The sequence below is a fragment of the Aotus nancymaae genome, unplaced genomic scaffold (genome assembly GCF_030222135.1).
Source record: "Aotus nancymaae isolate 86718 unplaced genomic scaffold, 86718_ANA_hifiasm-v0.15.2.pri h1tg000079l, whole genome shotgun sequence".
Taxonomy (NCBI): Eukaryota; Metazoa; Chordata; class Mammalia; order Primates; family Aotidae; genus Aotus; species Aotus nancymaae.
Genome location: NW_026988494.1, coordinates 22,098,371 through 22,110,138, shown reverse-complemented (window position 1 = coordinate 22,110,138; position 11,768 = coordinate 22,098,371). Strand labels below are relative to the sequence as shown.

Here is an 11,768-nt window from a genome sequence, read left to right as displayed (position 1 = left end):
ATGCACATACGCACACGAGCTCACCACATGCACGTACACACGCATATACGTACACACACGCACACACGCGCACACATGCACATACACACATACATGCACGCACGCACCACCTCCGGGCCTCGAGTTTATTTTTCCAGGGGCTGGCGGGAACTCCGCTCCCGCGGCGGGCGGCGGCGCTGGAATGTTAATTGAAAAGGAGCTGCAGAGCGCGGCGCAGATAAGCGTCGCCCAGCAGCCTCCCGGCCTGCGTCTCCCCAGTCCGCGATCCGGGAAGGCCCCGCCGCCCCTCGGGCCGCTGAGGGTTTTCTTTTCCACGCTGGAGGAGTGGAACGCGCGCAGAGGCGACTCGGCTCCCGCGACCCCAGGAGTCACCACCCACGCTCTGTCCCAGAACTAAATGGCCTGCGACACCCAAAGCCGAGAAGCTAAGAAGCGGGCTGGGGGAAGGTGACGCGGAGAAATGGAGAAGCCCACACGGCAGATTTTTATTTTCTTTAACTGGTTGGTTTTTCTAAACATTTAATACAAGAAATCTCTTGGCCCACTTCGCTTTACGCTCCACCCATGCTCTTCCACTAACCCTGAGAGTTTTGCACTGATTTTCGGGGTTCGCAGGGAGCACCTCGGAAAGGGATGGCCCCAGCATAGCAATTTAGGAAACGATCGTATCAGATCCTTAATTCACACAATATACTCGAACGTCAACAAAGAAATTATAACAAATACTAGAAGAAAATTAGGATGAATTCCTTTTTAACCTCAGTGTAGGAAAAGGTCTTCTCCCCATGACTCAAATCAAGAAGCAAGGAAAGATAACACAAATGATTACATTTTTAAAATACATGGTAAAAAGCACTATAAAAGAAGTCAAAAGGCAACTGTCAAACAGGAAGAAAGTATTTGCAACATATAGCACACATAACCAAAGTAACTGATATTGAGAAAACTTAAAAAGTGAAATTGGGAGACAGATACAATTTACATTTCTGTATATATGTATTTAGATTTATGTTTTTTATTTTTATGTATGTTATAAATGTATATGTATAGATACATATACATATGTATATATCCCTTAAACATAGAAAAAATGTTCCACCTCCCTTATAATTAGAGAAATGCAAATGAAAAATGACACTGAGATACCGTTTCTCACCTATCAAATTTGTGAAAATTAAGAGATACGATCATGCATTCTGTTGCTCAGGGTACCTGGGAAGCAGGCACTCCCATACAATGCTCGTGAAATGCAAACCTGTAGAACCTTTCTGGAGAGGAGAACACCTACAAAATATTATATATGCATTTATGTTTCACCTACGGTCCCATTTCTTAGAATCTACTCCGAAGACATGCCTCTAACAACATAAAACACATATAAACTCATGATTGTTATTGTAAAGTACTGGAAAACTCTAAATACTCATTCATAGAACAGTGGTTGAATAAACTTCGGTACATTCATGTAATGGAGTACTAGGCAACTACAGAAAACAGTAGGGAAGACCTCTTTGAACCAATGAGGTGTGACTGCTGAGTATATTGTTAAGTGAAAAAAGCTAATGGCAAAAGAGTATCTTCAGGAATCAGTGAGAGCAGGGAACAGCCCCTGTTCTGGGGAGGGGCTTGTGCCGGCCCTGGGGCTTTGGGTGTGTGATTGACTGCAGGTGTGCTTGTCTTGTGGCAGCAGAAAAACAATGCACTAGTGGTCAACCTGTCTCTTAAATATGGTAATCAGATCAACATTATAGATTTGAATGATAAAAGTATCATTATAAATGAAAATGTTATCCTTCATCAAGTGGGTGAAATTAGGCACATTAATGCCAGGCCAGCACACAAAGGTGGGCTGGTGACATTCTACAATAAAAGCTTATTCAGTCTCCTGATAGACTGAATACTCCTGGAGGGTCCTGAAGTGTGTGCTATTTATCTTTGTGTGCTGAGTGCCTTGTAGATGGGGTGACCATATATCCTGGTTTACCCAGGACAGTTGTGGTTCGTCTATAATTGGCATACCATCTACTTAGTGTTAAAGGACACTTTCCTCTTTCCCAGTTAGGCCAGGTGCAATGGCTTACACCTGTAATCCCAACACTTTGGGAGACCACAGTGGGAAGATCACTTGAGGCCAGGAGTTCCAGATCAACCTAGTCAACAGAGCAAGACTCTGTCTCTAAAAAAAGTGTCCCAGTTTGTATGACAGATTCTATGATGACCTTTTCCATGTAATAGGCACTCTCAGAAAATATCTTCTGAATTGAATGGAATAATTTAGAACATAATGAAGTAATAGTTTTGCTGAAATTTTAAAATGTTGAACATATTTTTCTATGGAGTAAGTGTACTAACATGTACTGAGCAAACAGGTAGGGAGAAACATAAAAGGTGATGACCAAATAAATGCATTCATCTTAGTCTGTGAAAGAACACCATATGGGAAATCATGAGATAGATGTGGCCTCAAACAAATTTCGTAACCTTCCTTTCTCTTGGTTTTCTCATTTATAAACTAGAAGTCGTAACTGCTTTATACTATTGACTATACTTTGAGTTATTTTGAAAACCAGTGAAACGAGATGCAAATACACATTTTTAAAAAAGGAAACTATACAGGAAATAATCTAGGCCTGTTTGCCAAGTCGTTCCCAGTTATTTTTCAAATCATCATTTCTACTCTAGACGGAACTGAAGTGGGAGCAGGTCCACAGAAGTGCAGAGCAGTGGCCCCAGGACTGAGTGAGAAAACCTGAATTCTGATTTTCCTCTGCTATTCGACAGCTGTGTGATCTTGGACCATATGTAATCTCTGTGTTCTTTATCGGTAAAATAAAGATGACTAAGCCAAATCCATCATTTCAAAAAAAAAATGAGAATATTTACTGAGTCATTTTAAGAGGATTTACTTTATAATTACTTTAAAATTATTATTATGCACTCTGAAGTATAAGATTATGAAGCCCTATGCTAACAGCCATGAGTAGCAGGTGAGGAGGGAATCCCTTAGTTTTAGGAGTGAAAGAAACAAGAAATAAGGACTTTCGTTAAACATGGATACAAAGAGGTTCAATAAATAGTGTACAAATTCTGTCTGTGCAAGGTAACACGCTGCACGGGAATCATTTAAAATCTGTCTTCTATGCAAGAATGCAAGTTCAGATAGAGGGCTGAGACCCCTCATTTTCTCAGTATCACCAGGGCTTGGGCAGAGCTGGCACATGGTAGGCGCTTAAAACACTCTGTGGACCTGAGTGAAGCAAAGCGGATCAATCACACCCCTAGCACGACCGTCTCCATCTGACTCAAGAACAGAGGTGACCACGATGTCTCCATTCCTGAGCAAGGGACACATACACACCCCCCTCCCCGCACCACGCTGTTGGGGCTGCATGGAGTCCTGCCTGCGAGTCTTGGACTTCCCGGCTTTTCTGCTCTCGCAGCCCCTCCTAGTTTCTTCTCGGCTCTCCTGGGCCCCAAGCGCTTAGGCGAATGGCCCTTCGCTGGCGCCTCTGTTGTGCTGCGAGGCACCCGCTAACGCGCCTACAATTGACCGGGAGATTTGAGGTACTGGCTCCACTGTCGGCCGGCGAGCAGGTGGCTCTCGGTGCTCCCGGCGCTGAAGGGAGGAGGGAGGAGGGACGCCAGGCGCCTCCGAGAGGTGACCATGAGAGGGCGAGACCCAAGCGAGCAAAGAGCTGCGGGAGCTGAAACCAGAACGCAGGACTCTGCAAATTCCCGCCCCGTGGCGCCATGCCGCAGAAGGACGGCCTCGCTCCCTGCAGGGGTGGGAGCACTACAGGGACCCCTCTCCCCAGGTTTGCGCTGGGAGCGTGGAGCCTAAGCCGAAATGACCCTTTCCGTAACAAGGACTCGCTCCGCTGGAGACCCTGCTCTTGGAAAGCGGCGGGTCATTGCTCCGCAGACCTGGACTCCGGTCCGAGCGAGGCGTTTCCACCGCTCGAGAGGGGTTAGAAAGCATTTCCACCTCAAAAAGTCTCATTTGATCGTCCCAGCTAGCCAGCAAGGGCACGGCTGGGACCTAAGTTTAGAATTTGAACTCACGGCTTCTGACTCCAAGGCCCCCCCAAGACGTCCTTTCTCTACGATGTAGGTGGAGTGCCACTGTCCGCAGGGAGAATTCCACCAGGTGATAAAGTGCTGGCAGGTTTGTGCCTTAAGTTTGTTTCTACCCCGGCTTGCCTTACTTCCTGCCTCTAGCACTTGGAAGGCGAGAACCAGAGAGCTGTCAGTATCCCCTGGAGGGACGGGGTGGAGCTCGTACCGCGGAAATGCTCTAAGTTCAGGATCTCTCGTGGGTGTCCGGTGGCAACTGTAAATACCCATCGACCAGGCATTCGCCTGCACCTGCGGGGTAAGGGTATAATAATATTGTTTTTCTAGAAAGCCCTGGAATGGCATGTCTTATGAGCATTAAAATATTTGACTCATTGATGCTTCTTCTACACGTGTCCTGAGAAAATAATAAAAAATATTGACAAGGATGAAAATTAAAGGCACAGGAATAAAGCCTTATTTACAGTGATGGGGAAAAAGATAATATCTAAAATATAAATACAGTCTATTATGGTCTATCCATAACATGAAATATTAGATTGCTATTTTCAATTACATTTGTTTAAAAAATTCTAAATATGAACTAGGCATGATTGTGATGTAAATTTAAACATATACAAACTCACATATACCCTATGAGCTCATATATGCAAAAATAAAGAGAAGGTGCACGAAAATGTTGCCCCTGGATGGATATTTTCCTTTAACTTTTCTTCAGTTTTTCCAAGGTGCCCATGATTACTTTTATCAGAAAAATAAAATCCAAATAAATGTGTGGGTCATCACAAGATTTTGAGATCTCTAAGAGCAAAGGATGTCTATTTCAAAAAGAAAGAAAAGGTTTATTGTCTTGGTTTACAGGCTAGTCTGGTCCTGCAATTCGGGGAACGATCTGGGCCACCTCTCTGATCTGGTGAGAAAGAGAGAGAGAGAGAGAGAGAGAGAGAGAGAGAGAGAGAGAGAGAGAAAGCTGAAAACATTTGGGTATAGCTTTGATGTAAAGATCAAATGTTACCATGCATAAGAAATCATTACTTGGTAACTGAATGATCAGATTTGCTGAGATTTTGCATAAATCTTTGTATGCAATTTTGCACCCATTAGCCTGGGGAGATGAATTGGGTTTATCTGGATTTCAGGAGATAATAATATCCAAACAGCTATTGTAACATTGAATTCACATAAGAAGGTTTAAGAAGCATTTGAGGTCTGTGAGATGGCTCATACCTGTAATCCCAGCACTGTGGGAGGCTGAGGTGGGGAGGTGGGCACATTGCTTGAGCCCAGTAGTTCAAGACCAGCTTAAGCAACATGGTTAAATCGCATCTCTACAATAAATAAATGGCCAGGTTTAGTGGCATCTGTGGTCCCAGCTACTCAGAAAACTGAAGTGGGAGGATAAGTGAGCCCGGGCAGAGACTGCAGCCATGATCTGGCCACTGCACTCCTGCCTGGGAGACAGAGACAGACCCTGTCTCAAAAGAAGAAGGGAGGAGGAGGGGGAGGGGGAGGAGGAGGAGGAGGAGAAGGGGGCGGAGAGGAAGGAAGGAAGGAAAAAGAAAAAAAAATTGATCTGAAATCCCCAAAAGAACTCTAAAGAGATCTCACTGTGATTAATACACGGTTTTTAAACCTCCTTCGATTCTGTACTGACAATAAATCACGTTTCTTGATCCAGGCCCCCTGAGTAATAGCAGGGGCTGGATCTGTTGGCGCTATATCCCTGTTGGTAACCATTGTACCACACTGCCCTATTCACTCGGTGCCCACGGTATCCGAGGGCCTTTTCAGGAGATTTAGTGCGAGTCAAATCTTCCCAGCCCCCCGGCAGGCGCCGCGTTTATACACGCACACACGCTGGCACACTCCAGGCAATCCGCTTCAAGGAGATACAGGTGAGGAAGAGAAGGAACGTGGGGACGCCAAGGGCGACGGTAGACTCCCTCTGACCACTTTGCACGGGCCGCAGCGATGGCCTTCCCTTCTCCCCAACCATTCTCAAAACCCTCTAAAAGGCCGAGGGCTCCCTAGATGTAGCCCCCACACCCATTCCTCGGTCTTGGGGCTGAAACGCTGCTCCTGGGAAGTGGCAGGTCCAGACTCCGCAGACCTGGACTCGGTTCGAAGAGAGGTTTCCACCTCAATATAGGCGGTCCAGCCTCTGCGCTCGTAAGATCCCAGTGGGCATCTCAAATCCTGCGGGCCCCCAGCTGTCTCTGTCTTAGCTTTCCTCTGCCATAAGAATGCAGAGTTGAGCTAAGACCAGGCTGGATGGACCAGATCGGGTTGCACAAAAAGGACTCCACCCCCTATCCCCGCACGTCCACCAGGAGGGTCCCCATGGACCCTAGGTTGACCTCGGAAGCTCCCGCTAGTACCGTATTGACGAAGATCCGAGCCGCGCGCAGCTCTCTCTCTCCACGTTTTCTTGGCTTTTGAGAACCGTCAATAACCAAACCTCCCAGGAAGGCGACTGAGGACTGGAGAGGATTAGACGGGCGCGGGAAGAAAGCGCTGGGGGAGGATGGTGCAGGGTTAGCACGTGGTTTCTGCGAGAACCAATGAGGGGCTACGGTCTCGTCACCCAGCCCTGGACCCAGGCCCGCCAGGATGGCCCAGAGGAAGGCGCCGTCTGGGACGCTGGGCGTCTGTCCCAGAGCTTGGGTTTGTCTGCTGAGCCTGCAGCGACAGGACGGAAAGCTCGTGGTGCTGCGCCTCACCAGGACCAGGCACTCCTCGGCCCCGCCCCATCCGCCTTCGGGATGCTGCTGAGCCCGGTCACCTCCACCCCCTTCTCGGTCAAAGACATCCTGCGGCTGGAGCGCGAGCAGAGCGGCCCCGCGGCTTCTCCACACCCAGGGGTGCGGAAGAGCCCGGAAAACTTTCAGTACCTGAGAATGGACCCGGAGCCGCGAGGGTCAGAGGTTCACAACGCTGGTGGCGGCGGAGGTGACAGAAGGCAGGACGGATCTGAGCCTCCTGGGGGTCCCTGTGAGGCAGTCTTGGAGATGGACGCGGAACGAATTGGGGAGCCACGTGAGTAAGCTCTCAGGTCTTGTGTCCCACAGGGGGAATATGGGTTGGGTGGAAGGCGTGTGATCCGTGGTTGTGTGGGGAAAATGCGCCTCCTATCTCGTGGGTTCCAGACTCTCTCCCCATTTTCTCTCACCTGAGGAGTTCAAAAAAAAGGCCTCTGAACCCCATTCCCACCCTCTCCTGATAACCAGTGTGCTTCACATGGCCCTAACGAAATTAAGGCCCTGAATCTTAAGGATTCACTTTTCCGAAATCCGCTCCTCTGATTCCCACAAACGCATCGCTCCCACTCGCAGTCACAGTGCCCAGAACCTCCACCTTCTCACCTCCACAGCGAATTTAGCCGTGCCAGTCACCACCGCGCTTCCCTGTCATCACCCCGTTATCTCTCTATCCCTAAACTGTTTGCAAAAGAGTGTGGCCATCAAAGCAGTGGAACCCTCGTGGCTCTAATGCCACTCCTAACCGGGCCCTTTCTTGCGGGCGTGGCCAGGGACCCCCATTCCTCCTCATCGATTCTTCGTCTGGAAGACGGAAGCTGGGGACCGGATAGCATTCGATTCTCCCCAAGTGGAAGGCCCTGTTGGCGCAGGATTCTCCACGTCAGGGAGAATGTTAAAGGCCGCCAGGGTTTCCTGTGCCCTGGGACACAGCTCTGGTAGAGGTTCGTCGCCTGAATCCGAAGGCGCAACCACATGCCAGGCTGCGACGAGGCCCACGCACCTGTGTCCAGCAGCTGGTAGGGAAGGGGCTGGCGGGGAGCTGTGTTGCGTCGACCCAGAAGGCTTTGGCTGCAGAGGCCGGACAGTTGGAGGGATGAAAACGCCACCTTCCTCTCTCCAAACCTCAGCACCTCGCTTGGCCTTCTCAACACCCAGGCCCCAGGTAGTGTCCAGCAGGACAGGCCTCCTCTGCCAGACTGTGCATGACACCCTCATTAAAGGCACAAACTAATGAAATAAATCAAGGGGCTAGATCGGAATTATTCACTGGCTTGCAGGCCAGTTATTCACTAACTCCAGAAGCCGGAGAACATTATCTGCTGTGTCCGCCAAGAAGCTGATAGGTTTTCTGCAGCGGATTCTAAATTCTCTTGGCGCTGCGCAGCCAACTCGGCGATCACTTCGGCTCTGCCGACAAAGGATCACGTTCCTTCGACCACCGCAGTCGCCTCGCAGCCCCTGGTATTCGCAGCACCTTCCTCCTCCCCCTGGAAACCAAATCCCGGGCGTGTCTCTTCTGCTGCAGCACTGGACGCCGCTGAGGAGGGACCCAAGGCCAACTCCAGGAACTGAGCCCGGGGCCGCGGTGGCAATCCGGATGGGGAAGGCAGCTTTGGTGGGCTTCACGCCCTCCATCACAACCGTCCCACCTCGCCCTCGCGAACTCCAGGACTGTGACCAAGAGGGCGCAGAGTGCTGGTGTGTCCTGCAGTTCTGTGCAGCCCCAGCGCCTGCGTGGTCTGTGACTTTCAAATGGGGTCCTCCTTGCTCTGCAGCCTGGCTGAAGGTCAGTTGTTACCTTTCCTTGTGCTAAGAAAACAAACCCTCCTCAGGACTTTTCCTCTTTGCTAGGGGAGATGGCCTCAGTTTAACTGAGCACAGGCATCTCTGAAGGAAGTCATTCTTTCCTTAAACTTTAAATACCAAACAGCTCAATCCGCCAGGAGATCATGCCAGTGCCTTGGGTATTAGGAGTCTGCTTCCAATCGCACTGGCTCTAAATAGGCCTGTCCTTGTCCCCTCTTGCCATGAACTTGCACCCCCTCCATGCTCCTGGTTTGCTCCTGGCATGAGATTCCATGAAAACTCAGCGGTTCCTTTCTATCCACCCTTAGGGTCAAACGCGGCTTAAGCCCAGACAGGAGAGAGGTGAGAAGGGAGGAAAACACTGCATCTTGGTGGGCACAGTCTCAGCTGTAGGGGTCGCCCTGGGTGAAAGGAGGACTTCAGGGTGAAGCCCACACCACCTGCTTGCCAGAAAGATCCCAAAGGAGGGAGAGGCTACTTTTTAAGAAGCCAAATGTGGACCCCAACTTTATGCATCTCTCAAAGAGAACCTCAGTTTCCAAGCTTAGAGTCAGGAGCCAGGAAATTTTTTGTTTTCATCATATATTGTTAATTTGGATTAAAAGTATCATATCCAAGAAAGCTGGGATGCATCCCTGGTGCTGGTGGAGTACTTCATCACAAAGACAAGAGTGTGTGCAAAAGCGGGGTGAAGGCAGGAGACACTCGAGGCTCCTGCTCCTAGACTTGGAGCCGGGTTCCCTGCAGTGTGCTTGGGGCTGCAAAGGAAAATGAGGCAGATGGGAGCCTCCTGAGAGCCTGTCACAGAGTTTGCACCTTCTTGACACCCAGCCTTCTCTGTTTTTCTTTTCTTACTTCCTCTTCATCCTCTTCCTCCTCCTCTTCCCCTTCCTCTTTCTTCTCCTTCTTTCTCTACTTCCATGAAGGATCCAAAGTCTCCTCAATCTGATAGACACCCCCACTCACACTTGTTCCTCACAGCGAACGTTTACCAAACTGGACCACCATGCACACACATTCTAAGAAGCAAATGGAGCCGCCTTAACCCTTTATCCAGAGTTTACCTTTTTGAAAAGGACGCATACACCGGGGACCATGGGGCGTCACAATTTACGTTCCAGCAGTACCATATAAAAGTGGCAGAGCTTGGAGGGAAGGAACATTGAGACAGTCCTGGGACAGGGTTGGGGGGCAGTAGGAGGGAGGAGGAGGGCGCAGGGTGAAGCATGCCAGGAAGAGGAGCGTCTTGAAAACTAAGTAGGAACTGCTCAGGTGAGCCTTAGGCTGGGCGCTGATGTGTCCCTTCCTGTGCTTTTAGTGCTCGGCCTGAGCGCGGCCTCGCCCCTCGGCTGCGGGACCAGGGTGCCAGAGCGCGGCGTCGGCAACAGCGGCGACAGCGTGCGGGGTGGCCGCTCGGAGCAGCCCAAGGCGCGGCAGCGGCGGAAGCCGCGCGTGCTCTTCTCTCAGGCGCAGGTGCTGGCCCTGGAGCGGCGGTTCAAGCAGCAGCGGTACCTGTCAGCGCCCGAGCGCGAGCACCTGGCCAGCGCGCTGCAGCTCACGTCCACACAGGTCAAGATCTGGTTCCAGAACCGGCGCTACAAGTGCAAGAGACAGCGCCAGGACAAGTCGCTGGAACTGGCCGGCCACCCTCTAGCGCCGCGCCGGGTGGCGGTGCCGGTGCTGGTGCGCGATGGCAAGCCCTGCCTGGGCCCCGGGCCCGGCGCGCCCGCCTTCCCCAGCCCCTACGGCGCCGCGGTGTCGCCCTATTCCTGCTACGGAAGCTACACCGGAGCACCCTACGGCGCAGGCTACGGTGGCTGCTACGCGGGGGCGCCCTCGGGTCCTGCGCCACACACATCACTGACCAGCGCGGGCTTCGGATCCGGTGGCCCGAGTGCCACCCCGCAGGGACATCTGGCAGCCACGCTGCAGGGCGTCAGGGCCTGGTGAGGCGCCTCCGCTTGACTCTGCCCACCAGGGCCAGAAGCTCGGTGCCCTCCCCTCCGCCCGCAGGTCGCTACAAGGACGAGGGGACGCGGCGGTGGAGGGAAGCGTCTACCCAATGGCGCTTCTTTCCGGGGCGGTCTCTGGAACTGCGATTGGCACCAGAGTCACCCAGCTAAAGGCCCTGCCTAGGACGTCCTTCACCCAAAAGGCGACCCCTTCACCGGTCACCCACCAAGCAACACAGGGACCGAAGAAAACCGCGGCTGGCTGGCAGTTTAGGGTGTGGGAGCAGTACTGAGGCACGTGACCTTTGGGACTTCAACCCCAGGGGCCTGAGAGGCTCTTGAATGTGTACGCAGTGGCCGCGGGGCATTGCGGGTGAACGGAGATGGTGATCTAGCAGACCTATCAACCCCCAATTAATGACAGCAGGTGGGGGAAGAAAGAGAAGAGGACCAGAATGCGGGAAGGGGGCTGAAGAGCCGGGAACTTGAGGATCCGGGAGGTTCACGAAGAAGAACCTGCCTTGAGCCTCCTTCTGGAGGGTTTAAACATCCCCCCAAGGCTGCTCCTGTCGGGACTCCCTTAATCCAGAGGAATGCCCTTTTGTGGCCACAGTTGCTCTCGGTCCCTTTCACTATCATGCATTTTATCTCTTTGTACAGCACGGCATCTCCAATAAATACACTACATAAGTGTGTGTGTGTGGTTGCGTGTGTGTAGGCCGCTAGAACAGGTAGTTGCCATTACCTTGAAACAGTTTCGAATTAAAGTAAAAATGAAGCCCAGAAGTGCTGGGAAAACAAAACCGATTCAGTTCCGGAAGTCGCACTCCTCTCCCTCTTTGTAGGTTTTCTTTGGAGCATCAGCAGTTTTAAGTTCTGCGCCAGATAAAGAGATCTCCAAGTGCCCCCAAAGTCATAAAAAGATGAGTAGAAAGCCTGACCTTTAGGCTTTCTAAAATTGTGAAATTTTGACATCTTCACCCCCATATATCTGAGGTCATGCAAATTCAAGAATGAAAACGAACTCATTTTATTCATAGGGACATGGGATCAAATAGAAAATGTGTGTTTGGTGAGACAGATTTTATAGAAAATTTAGTAGGAAAATCTGACCTTTATTCCCCCTTGGATTGCATTCTTAGATAATGAAAACTCCAATTATTCATCCCGCAGGACT

The 11,768-nt window shown here is 50.8% G+C and overlaps 1 protein-coding gene across 1 annotated transcript; it reads left to right on the top strand.

The window, feature by feature from the left end:
- The first annotated feature begins 6,673 nt into the window (after positions 1-6,673).
- Positions 6,674-11,280, top strand: NKX2-6 (NK2 homeobox 6). The gene is made up of 2 exons (XM_012435205.2): positions 6,674-7,110; positions 9,958-11,280. Exons 1-2 carry the CDS (start codon positions 6,837-6,839, stop codon positions 10,587-10,589), a joined length of 906 nt encoding a protein of 301 aa, XP_012290628.2. The 5' UTR covers positions 6,674-6,836; the 3' UTR covers positions 10,590-11,280.
- Positions 11,281-11,768: the final 488 nt, after the last annotated feature.

Excerpts from the sequence above, each read along its gene's own strand:
- NKX2-6 (XM_012435205.2), top strand. The coding sequence starts at position 6,837 with ATGCTGCTGAGCCCGGTCACCTCCACCCCCTTCTCGGTCAAAGACATC. Across the intron at positions 7,111-9,957 it reads GGAACGAATTGGGGAGCCAC|TGCTCGGCCTGAGCGCGGCC; the intron begins GTGAGTAAGCTC and ends CTGTGCTTTTAG.